General features: G+C 44.1%; 1 protein-coding gene across 1 annotated transcript; it reads left to right on the top strand.

The window, feature by feature from the left end:
* Positions 1 to 9,763: 9,763 nt before the first annotated feature.
* RTP4 (receptor transporter protein 4) lies at positions 9,764 to 13,539 on the top strand. The gene is made up of 2 exons (XM_058555571.1): positions 9,764 to 9,945; positions 12,039 to 13,539. The coding sequence occupies exons 1-2, from the start codon at positions 9,764 to 9,766 to the stop codon at positions 13,324 to 13,326; spliced, it is 1,470 nt and encodes a 489-aa protein (XP_058411554.1). The 3' UTR covers positions 13,327 to 13,539.
* Positions 13,540 to 21,459: the final 7,920 nt, after the last annotated feature.

The raw sequence follows: 21,459 nt of genomic DNA, 5'->3' as shown, positions 1-21,459 counted from the left end.
TGAGGGAGACTTTGGTGAGACTGGTTTCAGTGGTGTGTCAGGGACAGAAGTGAGATGTCATGGGTGGAGGAGTAAGTGGGAGGTAAGGAAGTGGAGGCAGCGAGTGTAAGTGACTCATTAGAGAAATGTGGCCATGACAGGGAGGAAAGAGATCAGTAGCAGCCAAAAGGGGATGTAGGGTCCAGATTGGGGGCTTTTTAAGGCAAGAAGACTTCAAAACGTTTAAATGCTGAGTGGAAGGGGCCAGTAGACAAAAGGAAAATTAGAGTTACAGAACAGGGAAATTAAAATGTCAAGGTTTTGGGGAAGGATTGAAGTCATTGCTCAACTAAGGTGGAAGGACGTCTCTGCTTTCAAAGCAGCAGTGAAGGGCAAAGGGATGGTGCAGACAAAAGAGAGGTTATAGGTTTGGTGGCAGAAAATTGACGAAATTCTCATCTGAAGTTTCCAGCTTTCTCTGTGAACAAGGTAAGACCATCTCCCGAGAGTGAGCAGGTGAAATGGCAGGGTTAGAATTCTGTGGAGAGTGGACACAGTTTGAAATATCTACAGTAGAGAGGGAGAGAAGGAAGCCGAGAGATTTACGGGCAATATGGAAGGCTCTATTGAAATTAGGGAACATAAATAATCAATGGCATTAACGTGAGTGTGTGTGTTCCCAACAGCATTCAGCAGGCAAGCATTGTTTAATGAGGGGGATATGTTCTGAGAAATGCGTCGTTAGTCAATTTCGTCATTGTGTAAATATCATAGAGTGGACTTACACAAACCTAGAGGGTATAGCCTATTACACACTTAGGCTATATGGTACTAATCTTATGGGACCACCGTTGTATATGCAGTCCATCATTGACTGAAATGTCATTGTGCAGCACATGACTGTACTTGAATAAAGTGGGAAGTAGATTAATCCTTGGTTGAGATTTTTAATACTCAGATGGGACAAGTCCCATTGTCAGACCATGTTCTCTAAACTGGAGAGAGAAAGAGGTAAAGGCAGGTGGGTGCTGATGGATGGAGACAGTAGAGATGTCAGGGGCTGTCAAGGTCTAACAATAGGATTGGTGAGAGTAGCTGAGAGAGCTGATTGTGATTAGACAGATGGATAAGCTAGAACATGACAAGGTCAAGTATGTGGCCACGGGACTGAGTGACTTAAATGAATGGAGATGAAGGTCATTGAAAATGAATGGAGTCAGGAGTATAAGATGGATTTTCTTCACCAAAGCTGACGTGTCTTGGCAGACTAAAAGTATATCATATCTCTCAAGGTAAGCACAGATTCTAAGTAATGTTGTGTTTTGTTTTCGGTTCTCAATTGGATTTTAGCCATAAATCTAGACTCAGTAGCACTTGTTACACTTCAAGTCTATCTAGCAGTTGCACTTAAGGAAATTGTGCAAAGAAGAATGGAAACATTCCCAAAGGCTATAATGAATACAGACTATTGTGTGCTCATTGACTTGAGGGTTAGAGGAAGCTACGGAGATGTAGTGCCTAGACTTTACAATAATCTTTTTGGAAACAAACACCCGCTTAACCCACTTATACTAATACTTTGACTTGCACCAAGCCAAGCAGGGCCATGTCAGATTCTCCTGTATTTTATTTTCAATTCCAGGGAAGGGGGAGTTACACCCAAAGATTTTCACAAATCCAGGATTGGAAGAGGCTTTAAAGTCATCTCCTCCAGGCGACTTTTGGTGCTGAACTATTCAATATCCTCACCATGTGGTCACCCTGCTCAGCCACTGCAACCCATTCGTGGAAGAGCTTGGATTCTAATCCAGGTCTTTAGTTCTTAAGCTGGCCCTCTTTATATTACATCAAAACTCCTGGATACCGCTAGAAAGAGGGAGCTGGTGGGTGGGGTAAGCCACACCATCTTTGTTCACCTTGGAATGACAGTTTTGTTCGGTTATCCTTTATATTGAATGAAATGCTTTCCTTGTAGCTTCTCTGTCCTGCATGTAGTTCAGTCCTTTGGACTTACCAGGGATAACTTTGCATCCTCTTGCACATGAAAGGTCTTTGGTATTTCCAGGTAGCCATCTGTCTAGTGCATCTTCCCTTTCTCAAGGTAAGTAGTCCCATTTACTTCACCCCTCTTTCCTCTTCTCAGGTACTTACTTATACATACTGTCCCCCTCCTCTTCAGGAGGAGGTATGTTCTGGATCTCCTCCTCAGCTTAACCTACGCCCCAGTTTTCTCTGAGGGAAAAGTAAGCTCCACCAGGAGGTAGGCTTTCAACCTTTCCAAGAACTGCACTCAAGTTCACTACTCTACTACACACTTGGGACAACCTGATACTGTCAACAGCACTAACACAGGACACAGGAGGACTCTTCTGGGTCACCTAATGTAGATCCAGAGCCCTGATCCCTTCACAGAATGGCTGAACTGGAACTGAACTCGGAGCCCATCTAGTCCAATGCTTTCTTACACAGAAAGGGAAGCTGAGGCAATGAAGCAACTTGTCCAGATCATGGCAATCAGCTAGCGGCACAGCCTGGATCCTCTCACCCTGAATCTGATCCTCTTTATGTTTATCAAATTCCCTGGGACAGTATCTCATTTTCTTCTCCCTAAATATCTGTGCCAGAATAATTTTTCAGCTCAGTTCCACATGTTAGCATTCTAAACATTCATTTCCCGAACCTCAGGAGCTTAACAAGAACAAAAGGTGGATCCAAAAATTAATCTGTTCTTGGGTGAGATGGATTATAACAACGCAAAGTGGGAAAAAAAAAACACACAAAAAAAGCAAAACCTCAGAGTGTTTATAGCCTTATGACATCCATCAGGCTGTGACAAAAATTGGACACGACAGAGTGTTATAAATTGTGGGGCTGTAAAGGAAGAGCAAGGAGAGAAAATAGTGCAAGAGTGCTGACACCTCAAGCAACATTCATCACCTGTAATCTCCCAGCCTCTCTGTCTTCGGAGCAGGTCACATACACAGCGGGATTTGTTCTGAAGCAGCAGTCCTCACTGATCTCTCTCTGCAGACCTGACACACGCGACTGATAGCCAATAATTAAAGGTGATCACAGGGCCAGCCAAGCCCCTCCTCATTGAAACAGGGTTATAATGTATCTGGATTTTTAAAAATGAAATGGAAAGGAAATCTCTGAAGAGTTGGCAGGGAGAGAGAGAGAATTGACCTCTTTTTCCCTCAGCAACACAGGAAAACCTAATCCTGTGGCTAAGAATGAAGAGTGCCCCACAGAGAGGTACACAAAACAGGCTGTAAAAATGACCTGTCGGAATGAACTCAGGAGAAATCAATAACTTCAGTGGAAGACTCTTCAGTGCAAGAGGTCAAATTCTGAAACTACTCCAGCATGAAACTCATGAACAGTCCTTGGAGGGACAGCTGTGAACCTTTGCAGAACAGCTACCTTGAGGTCAAGATCAAGAATCCTTTAAAACACTCGCCATACCACCCCTGGGTGGGCTCGTAGCTTTGAGCCTGCTTATTTCCTGCTACCGGCCTGGGGTCTGGGCTGCTCTTTGCACAGGTTTAAAATTCTCACTGACGTCAGGAGGGGCCACAGAGATCTCACTGAGGCCCGAGCTGCACTCTCATGGCCAGACTGAGGCTGCAGAGGTAAAAAGCGAAGTTCCATTGATTGGTGTGACCAGCAGCAGGCTGCACAGCATCTCCTCACTTCACGTGGTAATGGCCTTGGATGATCTGTCTCCATTTCTGCTAGCTCTCCTCCCTGGATTTCAATGTGCACTGCTGTTAATTAAATTCATACATTATGACTGTGGCTGTCTCCTGGATTCCATCCATCGGAGAGCAAGCTGCTTTCTCATGCCGGGTCTACTCAGCCACAATGACTGGACTAATGAAGGCTGACCTTGCCTTCGAGAGTCGCACAGTAGAAGAAAGTACACAAATGGGGCTTAAAACACCTAGCCTTGCCTCCTGCCTCTGTCACTCATAATGCAAAATCTTGGCAAGTAGTTCAAAATTCCTAAGCCTCAGATTTTTAACTTATAGTGATTTTTACACAGGAGTGTATTTTGGTATCATTCTCGGAGCTTTTAAAAAATACATGTGCTTCCTGCAGAATCAGAATTTCCAGAGCTGGGCCTGGGCATCTGATTTTACACAGCTCCATTAGATGCATCCATTCTGAAACATTCCTTATTAAGAGTCATAAGCCATTGGGTTATCTATGCTGTAGGGCCAGCATAGATATGGGGATAAAGGTACATTCTAAAAGATAAAGTGCTCTAAAATTTAGTGATTCATTTTACCTTCTGCTTTTCTTCTCTAGAACACACAGACACCGACACTTTCTAAGTTCTTGGTCTAAATATCTCTCTCCTTTTCACATGTAAGTCCTTATCTCTTCTTTACTCTTTAAATATTGAGTTCAAATGCTCCATTCAATCCAAATGCTACTATTTCAAGCCTCTACATATGCTTTCTTTTTTGAACTATCTGATATTTTGTACTTACAGTTCATATCTATACCGTATTAGTACATAAATCATTAAGTCTAATGGGATGGGTATTATCATTTCCACTTTATAGATGAGGACATTAAGGGTTAAAGAGCTTAAGTAACTCAGTAAGTGTTGGAGGTGGAACATAATGCCCTTGTTTTCTAATTTTAAGTCCAATGCTTTTCCCCCTGAGAATAGTATCTGAATTTCGACTTATAATTCAAATGTTAACCATTACAAAGTGAGCAAGTAAAGAATGGAACTTAGAAGAGCTTTAAAACATCTTATATGGCATGGTACTTTAATGATTCTGGTTGTATGTTTAGAAATCTTGATGGATAGCTGAATTCTTTATTTCTGCCTCAGATTTCATGAGCTGAGAAGAGAATTAGTCTGACCTGTGTAGGACCTGGCTCCTCTCCCAGAGAACAGCACAGGGGTAGCCCTGTCCCCTCAAGCATGGGCCCGGCTCTCTTCTCTCGTCACTGCAAGCTTGGTGGGCTTTGTCCTTATTACCAGGCAGGAAGACAGTTATGAGAAGGAGTGGGGTAATTCCCATGCCCCACAGTGAAGGCTAGAGGGGGCTGGCATTGGGTATTTCCCATCCCCCAGGTCAGTTAGGCTTTTGTAAAACCCAAGTGTGTTATGCTCCCTTGGAATAGTTTTCCTCGAGGGAAGACCTTGTTAAGAATAGAGAATTCTGGATGTTTTAGAAAATGGTTAATTTTCTCCTCCCCCTCCTGGAGGCACAAAAAGATTTTTCTCCATCTTCTAATGAGAATCTGGTAGGGTTCCTGGAGGTAGAAGTCACAAAAGTGTAGGGACCCTCCCTAAGACTGGGCCTCCCTGGGTTTTTAAATTCTCAAGCTTGTCCTCACTGACCCTCCAGAAATTGGCCAATGACAGTTTAAAGTGTTCCTGCTGGTACTGGCTCCAGCGGTGGCTTCTGCTCCTGGGCAGAAAGCTGTGATTCTCTATTTGTCCATCTGTCTCTCCAGTTTTCAGGGCAGCTGTTTACCCTGTGACCCCAATTCTCAGATGGATCTAAGAAGAGCTGTTGATTTTCAGCTTGTTCAGTTTTTTCTTGTTGTGAGGATGGGAGTGATGACTTCTAAGCTTCTTACGTGTCAGACTGGAAAATACCTTTTCACACATGGGAAGGAAGTGAAGAAAAATTAAGTTGCTCTTTGTCTTGGTTGAGGTTCTTCTAAAACGACAGCCTGAGATAAGAACTTGGTGCAGTTAGTTAATGTGAAAGGTGATCCCTGGGGGCAGGAGCGAGGGATTGGGTAAACAAGTCAGGGACAGGAGCAAAGCCAATGAACAGGTGTAGCTTTAGCCTGCTTGTTTCCTGGCACTGGCCTGCAGTGGGGGTGGAAGGGTGGGGTGCATAAAGACCCTACTTTAATGCATCTTCACCAGAGCCTTGGAACAGAGCCAAAATAACTCTGGCTCTGGTTTTAAGACTGCCTGTGCTGAAAAAGAAGAAGTGGCTGTCAGGAATGGGAGTCGGGGGCTCTATGTGTTGGTGGCCATGACTGGCTGGGCAGCCTGGGGTTGGTCACTCTCCTCTAAGGAGCTTAGCTTTCTTCAAGCTCACAGGAGGTCTTTCTACCCAAAACATATTTTTATATATATATATATTTGTAAATTTATTTTGTCATATCCCCAACATGGTTAAGAAAGACTTTACGGCAACTTACAAAGAAACATGCAACATAGCAACAACAACAAAAATAGCAAACACTTCTATTTGCTTACTAAGTGCCAATAACCATTTTTAAACTCATTCAGTCCTCACAACAGCCCTGTGAGATAGGCAGTATTGTTATCTCTACTTTTTAGTTGGAGAAACTGAGGCACACAGAAGTTAAGGGACTTGTCCAAGGCCACCAAGATGGTAAGTGTGGAACTAGGACTCCACCCGGGCAGGCTGGCTCCAGATTTATGGTCTTAACTGAAAGGATCAGCTGAGAAGAGGGAGACATAGGAAAGTGAAGGTAGATGCTCCTTTACATACCTGTAAAGGTTTTTCCTGCTAGACTGTGCCCTGCTTGAGAATAAGGGCTGGCAGATTATAGGTATTTGATAAATGTGTTGTTTGCTCTTTTGAAGACAACTGTTGAATTCTGCTTTCCCTTAACTCACTGGCTCCCTGTTGTAAGTAGTTGTGACTATCCATAATGTGCAGTGTAGGGGCAATGGTGAGGAGCAGAACAAGCCCCTTCCATTACATTCCAGGATGATGTGATTTCAATGCCTCCCTTCCCCTCCAGGCTGACCTTTTGCTGAGAAGTAGTCCTAACTAGAGCAGGAGTCCTTCCTAGGATGTGCCCAGGGGCCCCAGCCCAGAGAACGCTATGAAGAGGAGCAGCATGAAGACTCCCACTCAGATTCTCCATGCCTTCTGTCTTTTCTTCTACCATTAGCAACTCATTCCTTCTTTGGACATGCCCATGCTTTCATGGGATTTAGTGTGGCATCAGAGAACTTTGAGTCCTGGCTCTGCTACTTCTTAGACAGGTCATCCAAGGGTCTGGGAGGTGAAGAGATATCTGGCATCACCAACACAGAAGGGACTCCAGTCCAGAGCAGGAGAAATGGACTTAGGTTAGAAATCATCCAGTCTCATTAAAAATTTTCTGTATCTGTTCTGCATACACCTATAGAGTTTATGCTAACTAATCAGAGAGATGTTTAAAATATAAGTAAAATCATTGCCACATTGAGAACAACATTTCTTGTTTCTTGTTTCTCTCCTTTAACCAAACCAAGTCCCTTTATCCTCTTCCAGCCTCAAGCCAGAGTAACCATAGAAATAAATTATCAACTAGATGGCTGCCTCAGACAGGGCCTCCACCTCCTCTTTCAGTTCCACCGCCTCAATCTGTATCACTCATGTGTAGCCTCCTTTCTTCCCAAGCCTAAAATGTCCCCGAGAAGAACACATCTCTCTGTGTTAACCTTTGTGCTAAACTTATTTGTGACTGGTCATGTGATATTCTGAAAATGGGTGCATACCTAAGATTACAAAAACTGTACTTCAGACCTAGTTATACCAAATTTATCTTGGCTTTGGTTTCTGCAACTTATAAAATAAGGGAGCTGGACTATTGCAAGAATGGCAAACAAGTTTTATCTCCCAATCAGTTGGTAGTGGCTGCCTAGAACACTGTGATAAAAGGGATTCTGAAGTTACACCCTAACCCAGAGAGAAGGGTGAGAGCATTGATTAGCAATGTCTGTCTTGGGCAAGAACAGGGGAGGGACAACACTTGCCATCCCAGAATTAGATGATCCTGTAGATTCATTCCAGATCTGAACTGCTGAGAATCACAATTGGTGAAAGCCCAGAGGTCACTACATCACACTGTGTGACGTGGGTAAGTGACTTCCACACCTTGGTTCTCAGTGACATGGGGGGAAGGGGTCACAAGATTATATCCTGGGTCTCTTCCAACTACCGAGTTCTACGATTCCAACATCCTGGAGTCACAATGTCTTGGTACAAAGAAACAAGTGGCTTACTTGGATCTGTGGAGTTTTAAAAGGGCTGTAATTTCCTTCTCTTTCTTCTTTTTCTGGGTGGTGGTGGGGAAGGTAGCGGGCTTCCTCCAGCCCTGAAATCTCAATTTATATCCCTAGGCTCCCCACTCCCCTATCCATCGGATGAGGCTGGCCTGGAGCAATTGTGTATGCCAAAGGAAACAGGCAAAGCAGAGGCAGAGGGAAATGGGCAGGGAGTGCAGTGGACCAATCAAGGCTACATTTTGGGAAAAAAGACCATTTGAGGAGTCAGGAGACAGGGGAGGTGGGCATGCTCTGAAGATAAAGGATGAAAAGGGTGGGCTCCTGTTCTTACACCCAACAGAAAACAGGAAAGAAAGGGTGGGAAAAAGTCCTATGCATGGTGGGGGCAGGTGAGCAGAGCTCAGAGCTGGAACAGGGGATGTCTGGGTTCTGGTTCTCTCTCAGCAGTAATTTTCCGTATAATCTTGGGCAAGAGAACTCTTTCCTCTGGGTCTCAGTTTTCTTATGTATAATAATCAGACGGAAAAGAGAACAGTTGATTCCTAAGGGCTTCCCAGTTCTAATATCCCGTAGGTCCAATTCCGAGTTCCTATAATTGTCTGTGTAGACAAGAGTTTCCTATATTGTCTGTGTAGACATAGGTGCCCTCAATGGGTAAAGTTATGAAAGCAGAGAGGGTTTGTATAGAGTAGAATATCCTGGGAGGGAGGGAGGAAATGGAGGATGTTTCTGCCTCCTAAACAGAGCAGATTAAATTCTAGAAAGCCTGAGGTGACTTAGGCTGATCCTGTCTGGGACACAGTAACTGTAGCGGGGCTTCCAAGGGTATAAGTGTCCTGCTTGTCTTATTTCCCCCATTTGAAATTAAACTCCAGGGGGACAGAACTTACTTTCTAGAATCTCAGACTCTTTGAATTAGGAGTGACTTTAAAAGTTATCTAGTCCCAATCACTCACCCCATGAATGGGGATTCTCTCTATCCTGCCACCAAAAGATGGCTCCCACATCTGCTTGTATACTGCCCTGCAAGATAATTTACATAGCAAATGGCAGAGTTAAATAATCCTTTCATTCATCCTGGTGTCCTGTCCCAGCACCCAGGAGACCTCACTAGACTAAACCACTAGGTCAGGGTTTCCAGATGGTTCCTCTCTCACTGGCTCCAGAGCAGCAGCCTGGAATCTGAAATGCCAGTCTCAGCTTCTCCTCAGGGAGAGAGGTGAGTGGAGACATGGCATGTTTTGGAGTCGCTCAGGCCTGGGTTCAAGTCTCACCTATATTGCTTACTAGCTGGGTGGCTTTGGGCAAGGTACCCCAGCTCTGTGTGCCTTCACCTGCAAGATACCAGGAATAATCCCCCGCCGGAGACTGCGGTGAGGATTCTTCAGGTGCATGAGACGAGTTTTGGCCACATGCTCCTCCCACTTAATCCCTGTGTCTGCATGAGGATATGAGCATCTTTGGGGGTAGGAACTATTTCTTATCCCAGTGCCGAGCACAGTGCTTTGCCTAGTGTAAAAATAAGAGAAAACTAAGATAAAAGCTAACGTACAGGTGCTCCCAGAATCTAGATCAGAGCTCCATACTCAGAAGTCTCTTAGCAAGGCCTGTTCACAAACTAGGAAAACTCTGCTGCCCCCTGTCCTCAGAAAAAAGATTTGTTCTGTGCTCACAAACTATCGGAAACAGTTAAAAAAACAGCTGATATGGAAACTGAAACTGAAACCTCTTGCTAGGTGTCAGGAGTAAAACGAAACTTACTCACCAAACATGGACTCCCAGTCTCAGAGGGAGAGAACGGCTTTGGATGTTGGGACATGGGAGCAGATATTCCAAGAACTGATGAAGCAGGTGAAACCCCAGGCCAGATGGACCTTGAAGTTGGATGGGAACCTTCAGCCAGACTGTGTGGCCCAAGGGTGGAAGCAGTACCAGCAGAGAGCATTTGGCAGGTAAGTGAGAGTTTGCCTGGCAAGGGGGTTCCTGGGCACAGAGGCTCAGCTCAGCACTGATTGATTTCTTTGAAGTCTTGTTAAAAGGATAACTGTCACCAGGTTCGCCATCCTTTTGCAGTCAGTGTTCTTTAGGATCTAAATGATCAGGCTCCAAGTCTCCATTTTACCTAACTGCAGGAAGTTTCTTCTTTTACTAGGTTTCCTCTCTAAATATTTCTGGAAATCCCTAAAGAATGCTTCCACGTTCCATAAATCTGCCCTCCAATTCTCTCACCACTTCATTTGTTCCAGATTGTCTCTATCCAGCATCTTCCACTATCTCCCTCATCGGTCCTGACTGGCTTCTCCAGGCTGCAGGGGCCCCATTAGTGGTAGCCCTGTTTAGTATCAGCCTGGAACTAGGGCCTTCTTTTAAAGCCCCATGAGTTGACTAAGGCCAAGCAATCACTTTGAGCATTTCTTCACTGAAGGCCTCGGGGTAGTAGGAGGGAATCTTGCTGAAAGAATGAAATCTAAAACTTAGTTCCCGGAGCGCCTAAGTAATGCCCCTCCTTTATTGGCTATCTCTTTCTTTAACCCCCAGCGAACCTCCGAGTTACAGCAACCAGCTTCCTTGCCCATGCCAGGAGGATGAGAATTGCTGACCTGGACAATCAAGTCTTCTCTTTTTATATCGCACACAGGAACCTTTGCTCGACTTTCCATTTCACTTGTTGTCCTGCTTCCCTGCCTGCCCCTATCATGCCTCAGGTGTCCTCTGCTCCATGCCTCACCGATGATTAGCCATGCCATGCATTTTCGGACTTCTATACCCTTGTCTATGAGGTTCTGCCTCTTTGGTAGAACCCCCTTCTCTCCCTACACTTTTTTCAAGGACCAGCTCAACTGCTACCTCCTCCTTAAAGCATTCCCTGGTTTTCCTAGGCAGAGTTCCTTCTCCATTCCTATAACATAATGGTTTTATATATATGCATATACATATTATACATATATAATGTATTTATAAATAACAAATATATTACATATTATAGAACATATATATTTACATATAATTATTTTTAGCTGCAGAACCTATTGTTTAAGTGAAGCCTCCTGGGGCTCTGCAGAACATAGTTTTCAAGCCACTGGCCAGAGCCCATGTAGCAGTCATTCTGTTCTGCTTTGTAACCCAGTGAGCTGTGTAAGTGTCTCTTCCTGCACCAGTCAGAGCTCTTAGAGGGACTCATGATGTCTTTTATCAGTTTGGCACTCCTCCAAACAAGAAGATGCTTCTCTTGTTCAAATGAATTGATATGATAGTCATTCTGAGACGGGAAAAGCAACCCACCTGCATATTTTTGGAAAAATATCAACTAGCTTTTGTAAAGCATTTTGTGGTTTACAAAGTGCCTTCACATATAGTCTCTCATTTAATGCTAACAATATAACCTTTGAATATTTTTCATTTTGTAGATGTAAAAATTGAGGCTTAGAGAAGGAAAGTGCTTTTTCCAAGGTCCCTCTGATGTAAACTATGGACTTGGGTCTCCAACCCAAGTATTATCGCTCCAGGTCCTAAGGCAGTTTCTCTAGGTGCAAGACTAGCCATGTTGCTCACGAGACGTGATGTGGTGTAGTAGGTAGATAAACAAGGTTTGTTTCAAATGGCTTGGGACTGGAAACATGGCTCTACCACTTACCTTGTATGTCCTATGCCTAACTCAGAAGGGTGCTTTAAAGATAAAAAGGGATAACGTTGTAAAGCACCAATACAGGGTCTGCCTCAAAATAGGTGCTTTATAAGAGTCTTCTGTGACCATTGTGAGGACCAAATTTTGCTGGCAGATGGCAGAAACATTTTTCCCTCTGAGACATCCAGAGATGTTTTATGGGCAAAGAGGAAGACTTGTGACCACATATGTGTGGAAGCTCAGTGGATCACAGGAAAAAGCTTTATTAGAAATGCAGTCCTGCTCATTCCTATTTATCAATTCGTCAATATCACATGCACCTTTTCAAATTGAAAGGGATCTCAGAGACCGAGGCCAGGCCCATTTCCCTCAAGGCAACACTCACTTGAGGGTGCAATAGGTTTCTTCCTCTGCCTGCAGGTTTTGGTGTTCCTCATGCCAGCGAAGGTGGTTTTCTGCCCAAGTGCAGGTCCTGTGTCACATGCACCTGGAGCACCAGAAGTCCCAGGGCCAGGTGCTTATGCGGCTCTTTGCTCAGAGGTGCCGGAAGTGTTCCTGGTCTCGATTTGAGAAGCCCGAGTTCTCCCAAGATAGCACCATGAGGATTCTGAACAACCTGGTGCGGCGTATTGTGGAGAGATTCTACACAAATAGCATCAAGAAGACTTCAGAGATACCAGTGAAGCTGGAAGTGCCTTTGGAAGGGTCGCATGACATGATCAATTGTGAGGCATGCTCTCTGGGCTTCTGTGTACGGGGCTTACAAAACTGCATGACAAAGCCATCTGAATGCCCTCTCTCCTGCATGGAAATTGGGAGTTCATTGCCTCACACTGGTGATGTGTATGGCCCAAACCGAGCCAGGAACCAGTCGCCTGAGGCAAAAAAGGCTGAGAGGAATGAGTATTCCTGTGCCCAGAAGATGGCAGGGCCCAGCCATTCCACTGTTGGGATCCAAGTGCCTGGGGCGAGCCCTCAGCCCAAACAGGAGACGGTGCAACAGCCCACACTAGGGGCAGACAGGCAGGCCACACGGGGAACAGGCCCACAGCCTATCAAAGTAGCGGGATCACTTCCCCAAGGGTGGACAGACCCACAGCCCATACAAGCAGTACATCAACTACCTACAGCCAAGGCAGATTCACAATCCATTCTGAGGAGAGAACCACAGGCCCCCCGGAGGACATACTCTCAGGCTGTAAGGAGGGCAGGCCAACAGTCGATACAGGAGGCATGCTCACAAGCCATACAAGGGGCAGCTGTTCCGGCCACAAGGGAGACAGACTCACAGCCCACACGAGGGGCGATCCCCAGGGTCATATCGAGGTTAGAACCTCAGGCTACAGGGAGGGCAGGCCCCCCACCACTGGAATCAAACCCACAGACCACACGGGGGGCAATCCCCAAAGCCACATCAGGGTTAGACACTCAGGCGACAGGGCGGGCAGGCCCCCCACCACTGGAGTCAAACCTGCAGACCACACGGCGAGCAGGCCCCATGGCTACATGTGGGTCTGGGACCAGTAGAACTCAAGTTGCCCGGGGAAGGCAGGAGAGGTGTTTACCCAGACGGCCTGCTCCCGACAGCTTTTTCAGACCTGGTCCCTCAATGCCACAAAATGACTTTCTTGATCATGGTCAGTTGATCAAGTGGGGCTGTGCCTGTGTTGTTGCTCTGTTTACCTTTCTTGTACGCAGATACTTATAAGTAGAATGATGAAAATAGGCTTGTATTCTTCTTTTTTCTTGTCTTAATTCCATGGTAATCAATGTACTGGTTGCCATTTTAATATGACAGAGAATTTGCTTTGAAACCAAGCAAGGTCACATTTGTAGAATAAGTACTGGTGTCATGGACCTCCTTTGCAGATAGTCTAAAACATGACCTAGCAGATAATGGATCCAATAATAAATATTTGTTGAATCACTAAAAGGTCTTTGTTCATTCATTCATTCATTCATTGGTATCAATATATATAGACCATACCTTGATAAGAACTGAAGGTCATGAGTGTTATCAGAAAGTTATTGTGGTAGGCTGAATAATGGTCCCCAAAGATGTCCATGTCCTAATCTCCAGAACCTGTGAATATGTTAACTTCACATAGCAAAAGGGACTTTGCAGATGTGATTAATCCAAGGATCTTGAGATGGGGAGATTATCCTGCATTATCCAGGTGGGCCCAATGTAATTACAATGGCCTAATAGGAGGGAGGCAAGAGGGTCAAAGTCAGAAAAAGGAGATTTAACAGTGGAACCAGAGCTTGGAGTGATGTGCTTTGAAGATGGAGGAAAGGGCCAAGGAAGGCAGGCAGCCTCTAGAAGCTCACAAAGGCAAAGAAACAGATTCTCCCCTAGAGCCTTTGGAAGGAACCAGCTCTCCTGACACATGACTTTAGCCTAGTGAGACTGATTTTGGACTTCTGACCTCCAGAACTGTAATATAGTCAATTTGTGTTGTTTTAAGGCACTAAATTTGTGTTACAGAAGCAATAGGAAACTAATTCAGTCATCAATATCACTGCAGGGATCGAGCAATGATGTTTAGGTATGCTTCAGTTTTAACAACAACAAAGAGCATTTTATAAGTTAGAAATATCGATATACCTATGCTCTCTTTTTCTTCCTTCTCTCCATCTTAAACCCACTCAAATGTTCCCATCCTAAAGAGATTCCTTTTGATTTGGTGACCCCCTGGAGCTGTCATATTCTCTCACTTCTTCCAGGATCGGATTGGGAAGCACGTAAAAACTTGCCAACTCTGAGATCTTGTGAGGCACAGCGACGTCTTTCACTCCCTATTTCCATCTGTCTGCTAGGCATATCTACATGGCTCTCACACTGCCATCTCTACATTACCCTGTTTAAAACCAAGTTCATCAGCACCTCTGACTTTCTTGTTCCAATTTTCCCCAGTCACTCCAGCTTATCACCTCATTTTCCCCAGTCACTCCAGCTTATCACCTTAGAGTCCTCTTTAACTTCTCCTCCTCCCTGTCATCAACACTTACTGCCCCTTCTTTTGTCAAGTTGCTCCTATTTCTTCCTACTACTTTTCCTTAGCAACCCCTCTCCCCAACCAGTTCAAGAACTTGGATTATTGAAATAACTAGAGGATCTGGATTTTACCCTATAGGAAAATTGCAAGCATTTGAGGATATGAGCAATTTGAGTAGAATCACATTTTTAAAATACTATATATTTTGGGGAAGAATGGAGTACAGAATAGAAATAGTGAGGAGTCAACACAGAGAGGGGCTCCTATAAACAATAAATGTCTTGAAGGAATTTGAAGACAGTGAAACGTAAGAGGCCAGAAAACCCAAGGATAAAAATATTTCCTTTTTTTCTGGCCATCACTTTTCATTTCCTTTCAGGCCCCTCCCACTAGCACCCTCCTTTTATAGATGCCCCCCTCCCCAGACCACCCTACTGAATTTCTGCATTCTTCCTGTTTTCATACCTTTTTGGTTCTTTCACAAAGAACATTGGCCTGGGGACTACAGAATTTGTTTCCAGGCTAGTGATGTTGTATGACTTCAGGCAAGTCATTATCACTCCCTGGGCCTCAGTTTCTCTCTCTATAAAATGTCTTCTAATTAAACTTAGAGGAGCAACACATGCATTTCCCTGTGATCTCTCTTGGAACCCCCCTGAGTGACAGTAAAAGGGAAAAGGCATCTATACACAAGGGCAAAGAGATTGGGTGGAAGCTAGAAAATGGATGGACTGGTGATAGGTAACTGACGTAGCAGAGTAGAGAGATCTGGAAGAGAAGTAGGCAAGGGAAAACCAAGGCACAGGCAATTCATGTGGCACAATTTCAGAATGGCTCAAAAACTATAGGCAACAAGTAGCTCTGAAGGTCGGTACTGGGAAGGCAGAAGTAGGAGGACTGCCAAAAGCCTTTATAACAAGTTTCTTTCCCCCACTCCTATGCAGCCTGGCGCTCTTAACTCACTCCAGGGAGCAGAATGGAGGTTTATTCTCTGAAGACATTCACCCAGAGGGACTCTGGGCTCAGGGACTCAGGCATGGCTAAGGCGAGGAAGAGCCACCCAGCAATCAGAAAGATAGTGGAAGTCTACAGATTGATTAGTGGGAGCCCTTAGCCCACTCCCAAACCTAGGAGCCAGCCTTATATTCTATCCACCCCTCAAATACACAGAAGAATGGGCAGTTCTTCTTTGGGAAAACTGATCAGCTCAAGAGAAGAAAAAATACTTATACTAAAATGGGGGCAGGGAGCTTCCTCCAATGGAATGACTAACTCAGATAGCCCCAGAGTAAACACATCAGATGCTAAACCCCACAGATTCTAGTCAGCTTTTCAGTGTCTCACATTTGCATTTGGACAGACTGCCAAGGGATTATCAAATATTTGATAAACTCCCTAATGTGAAGGCAAAGAAAAAAAAAAAAGGAACTCAGAGGAAACAGAGATGATTCAAGGATAAGAAAACAAACCAAAAAATATTTAAAAAGTAAAACTATTATTTATACTCAGAGAGCTAAGATAAGGTATAATATTCATGAGGCTGGCCCCGTGGCCTAGTGGTTAAGTTGGGCACACTCTGCCACGGTGGCCTGGGTTCGTTTCCAGGTGTGGACCTACACCACTCATTGGCGGCCATGCTGTGGCCGTGACCCACATACAAAATAGAGGAAGATGGGCACAGATGTTAGCTCAGGGTGACTCTCCCTTAAGCAAAAAGAGGAAGATTGGCAATAGACGTTGGCTCAGAGCCAATCTTCCTCACCCTCTCCTCTTCCCCCCAAAACAAAAATTGGATGCCATCCTCTGGGACAACCTTGGGTGAGGCAGCTGCCTTTGGCTGGAGGCAAGTCCTTGGGAGGGTCTCAACTACAAGCCTTCAACAGGCAATGCTCCCAGAAGCTGGAGGAATGAGTGTCCTAGTTTTGAAAGAGGGGATCTGGGCAATGCACAGCCTCCACTACAATCCACATCCTGCATCACTTGCGTGATATAAAAAGTTCACTGCATCTGGGAAAAGACCTTCCAGGATTCTTTTCCTGTAGAAAGGTACAAGAAGAAAGTTATGGATAAACCAAGCCCCCACCACTGTATCTGGTTTTGGAATGGCAACTGGATACTCATGATCTACCTTTTCCACCCATTCTTGATTCCTCTTACCCTGGCACCTCTGCTGTTTAGGTGGCTTAACTGATGGGGTTATCTAGACCTTCATCCTTGAGGAGTTGAAGCCCTTGGTCACAAGTCCTTTCTCAGACCGTGGTGTCTGCCTTTGCCCATTCACTGTCAAAACTGGACAGGGAAGTACCAAGAGATGCCCCAGTGGATCATTTGAGTGCCAAATATATTCTTCCTCCTCCCACTGTGCACAGCAGTCCTATTTCCCTCTGATGATCAGGAGAGTGATTCTTTTTCTTGCCTGTTGGTCTATCGGCAAAAGATCTCTAAAATATCCAGCCATTAGCTGGTGATGGGGTTCTTGCTGTCTTCCTTAGTGGAAGAATTCACCATCTAGGATCTCCAGATCTGCAGAACCTTGAATGTGGCGATGGGACACACAAAAACGGTGACTGATTTAATGAGTGATGGTAAACAAGGTCACTCGTACTTTCACTTCTTGATTTCCAAACCCAAATATTCTACCTATTGGGAGCACAACATATAATGGTCATCGATTCAGGATGTATACTACATCCTGGTGGATGGTGACTCATCCTTACAAGATAGCATCTTCAGGCTGCACAAGAGCTGCATTTTTAAGAGGCTATATCATTGTTCTATCAGTCTGGCAGCTTCTAAGTGATGCTGTATTTGAAAAAACCAGGAAATCTCATGACCTATTCACCTCTGCTGTAACTGTTATGCTACAAATTTGCTCATTTAACTAATGTGATATTATGTGATATATTAGTTTTACAGGGTTGTGAAAGAGAATCTGTTCCATGCCTCTCACTTAGCTTCTGGTGGTTTGCTGGCAATCTTTGGAGTTCCTTGGCTTGTAGAAGCACAACCCTGATCTCTCGCTTTACCTTCACATTGGGTTCTTCATATGTACATGTCTGTGTACAAATTTCCCCTTTTTATAAGGATATCAGTCATATTGGATTAAGAGCTCATCCTACTCCAGTATGATCTCATCCTAACTAATTACATCTTCAACAACCCTATTTCCAAATAAGGTAACATTCCGAGATACTAGGAGTTAGCACTTCAACAGATAAATTTTGAGGGGACACAATTCAATCCATAATATGTGAGATCCTGAGTTTGAGACAAAATACTCAAGTCCTTGGAGTCATGCTGGCTGAAGTCCCGCAAGCAGAAAATACAAGCGTATATCTGGAATATGTGCTGATTCCAGTCAAGATGAATTACTATCCCCTCCAAGTTGGAAAGGGTATAATGTAATCAACTTGCCTGTGAGTAGCTGGCTTTTCTACTCAAGGAATGATACCACACTGAGGACTCATCTACTGTTGGCAGATTGGACATTCAGCAGGTATTATCTATATCAACCTCAGTGAGCAAAAACTCATGCTGTTGGGCCCATGCATAGCCTCTATCTCTACCCCTATGGCTACTCCATTCATGCACCCATAGTGCCAGTACCGGAGTGGCTGAAGACAGAGGCTACCATCATTAACTGGCTAAGACATTCTGTCTACTTGGTTGTTTAGTGCCTCGTCCGTGTGGGGTGCTTTCTAGTGAGCATTAAAATAGTACATAGAGACTTTCCCATTTTGTGCCCACCCTTAAAGATCTATCCAATTCTTCTTTCCCAAACTTCTTTGTCTTTAATCTTCCAAAATTTTTCCATTCAGGCCTCTGATCAACCAGCTAAGCCATTTGCCACTGTGCCTGAGTCCATGTTTATTCTTACTGGGCCATTTCACTTTTCAAATGAAGTGGGTGACCAGGTGCACCAAAGTTCTGTCCATTGGAAGAATTTCTCCTCTCCACTGCCTTTCAAGGTCACTCCTGATTGAGGCTGTAGTGCAGCCACAGTCTGTTTTCAACTTTCACCACATAATTGAGCTAAACCATAGGTGAACCACAGTTGGGCTTTTCCTTCATCTGTTGGCTGGTCATAAATGACAACCTCTCTCCCCCTCCACACACACACACACACACACACATGATCAGGTGTGAACTGAGGGAGGGGCACTAGTGCAGCAGTGGTGCTGCCACCACTTGGGGGCTGGGCCATCAGTTCACCCAGCTCACTGTATTCTCTAGTCCTGACTTGTGCTCAATCATGGCTGCATCAATTCCATATTCTGATGGATTGTGCTGGGCTTGCTCAACTTCATGACTTGAGCCTTTCAGAGCCGATGCCATGATGGGCATCTCTGGCCCCATAGTCTTTTGATATCTCATGTTGAGGAGTTTTACCTCTACCACGTCCAAGCAGCTTACAGGAGTTGTTTTTTGAATGGCATATAATTCTCTGATGCACATAGCATGGCCTTGCTTCAGAACACAAGTGTTATAAATTGTATTTCTCCTGTTGGGGATTGCCATAGACACCACATGGCACCATTTCCTGCTACAGATAACTTTAATATTGAAGGGTCTGCTGGATTATATGGCCCATGTGGCATGGTTCCTTGCATTGTATTGTGGACCTGCTGCACAGTCCTTTCCTATTCTGGGTCCCACTCAAAGTTGGTGGCTTTCTTTATCATTTGGTAAATGGAGCAGAGAAGTATGGACTACTACGTATTGTACTTCCTTTTAGTGGTGGGAGGGTCAAGATGCAATAATTTGACCTTTACTTTGGAAGTGTTGTCCTGGCATGCTCCAAATTACTGTACCTCTAAAATCTTTACTGACATGGCAGGAAATCTTTGTAGGGATTATCTTTCACCTTCTGGAGTACATGTGTCTTACCAAGGTCTCTGATGCATTTGCCAATTCCCACTCATCTGGTCTGATTAACATGATGTCATTGATAGAGTGGACCAATGTGATGTTCTTCAGTATGTCCAAATGGTGCAGACTCTGCAGATTATATTATGACAGAGGATGAGAGAGTTAATATGGCCCTGGGACAAATGTGTAAATGTATGCTGCTATCCTCTCTATATGGATACAAAGTACTTCGGGTTCTCCTTGATAGGGACGAAAAATAATGCATTTATCAGATCAATGTCCACAAATCATGTATCTGAACTATGTTAATTTGCTCCAGCAATATCACTTCTCGCACAGCAGTTGTAACTGGGACCTCTACTTGGTTGAGTTTGAAATAGTCCACTGTCATCCTAAATAGACTATGCTGGATATTACCACTTCTGCATCTTTTAGGTCTTAAGAGTGACTCTAATTTCTGCCATTTCGAACCCTGAGAAGTGATATTTTTGTTTTTTTGATATTGTATCTGGGCTTTTTGGAGGAGGAGTCCTCAGCTTTTCTCATTACTGTAGCTCTCACCCCACAGACTAAAGAACCAATGAGGGGTTCTGGCATCTATCACATGTATCCATTCCAATTATACATTTGGGGACTGGCAAAATGACCTCTGAGTGAGTCTACGGATTCCATGGGTCCATTGTGAGCCTGACCTGAGCCAGGACTCCTTTTATTACCTGACCACCACATGCTTGTACTCCAACAGCAGTCTATGATTTGTTTCAGATCCCTGGGGATTAATATCAATTCAGGCTCTGAATCTAAAAATCCTCAAACTGTCTGGGTATTCCCCTTTCCCTAGCATACAGTGACCCAAATAAATGGTCATATATCTCTTTGGGGAAGGACTGGAAGTTTTTGTAGCATTCTTCCTAAGGGGACCTAGCCTCTCTTTCAGTCAATGAGTTATGGGTCAGAAAAGTGGCTCAGGTCTTGACTGAACAAGGAGTTCTGATTATTTTGTTGGGTCAGCTGCTCTCAGTCTCTTGATCATCCATTCTCACTTTCTTTTGATTGTATATATTGAGAAATCCCTTTCTGGCTGCCCACCTACTTCTGCCTATATAGAAAATAGGAAACAGATAAAACTAGTGGATTGGTGCAGAAGGCCCAATATCTAAACCATAAGAGCTCCAGAAAGAGAAAATAAAGAAAAGAAGGGAAGGAAATAATGAAAGGACTAATTTAAAAACCTTTCCTAGAACTGAAGGACATACTTTCTTTATTGAAAGGGTCCACCAAGGTGTCACTTATACAATGAATGGACAAGATTCACATCCAGACACATCATTATGAAATTTCTGACATCAGATATAAAGAAGACTCTAAAAATCTTCTGGGGATAAAAACAAGACAAAAAACAAATACGGCTCATATATAAAGGACCTAGAATTATAACGACGTTCGCCTTTTCAACATCTCAATGTCTCTTAGAGACATTAATGCTTTTGTTTGTTTGCATGGATCATTTTCTGATTCCTGTACTGACTATCTCTTCTGACCTCCTTTTCTCATGTTTGTTTTGGTTTCTGCCTTTCCTGTTAGAATATTTCCTCAAAAATCTAGTAATCTTTGGCTCTCTGCCCAAGTTCAAATATGAGACACTAAAAAGCTGACTGGAATACAATGGAACAAAGCCTTCAAAGTTCCGTAACTGTGGGCCTTCCAGGACCAGTTCAACTGACCCATCTCATCAACAAAGTGATTAAAAATTGCCTTTCAGAAAATTCGCAATGTCACATAGCCAGAGCATGTGCAGAAGAAGAAAGCTTGACCTGAAATGACCTTGGAACCAAGAATTCTCCTCCCCATGGAACCAAAAGACCGAGACATGACCGGAACTTAAAAGTCAGACTCTTACCAGAAGTGAGGGGTCCTTCATTCAGGAAGATCAGTGTTAAAATTCCTTCCCCACCTCATCATGAATGTTTAGA

Source organism: Diceros bicornis, chromosome 15 (genome assembly GCF_020826845.1).
Source record: "Diceros bicornis minor isolate mBicDic1 chromosome 15, mDicBic1.mat.cur, whole genome shotgun sequence".
Taxonomy (NCBI): domain Eukaryota; kingdom Metazoa; phylum Chordata; class Mammalia; order Perissodactyla; family Rhinocerotidae; genus Diceros; species Diceros bicornis.
This window is presented reverse-complemented; position numbering and strand designations above follow the sequence as displayed.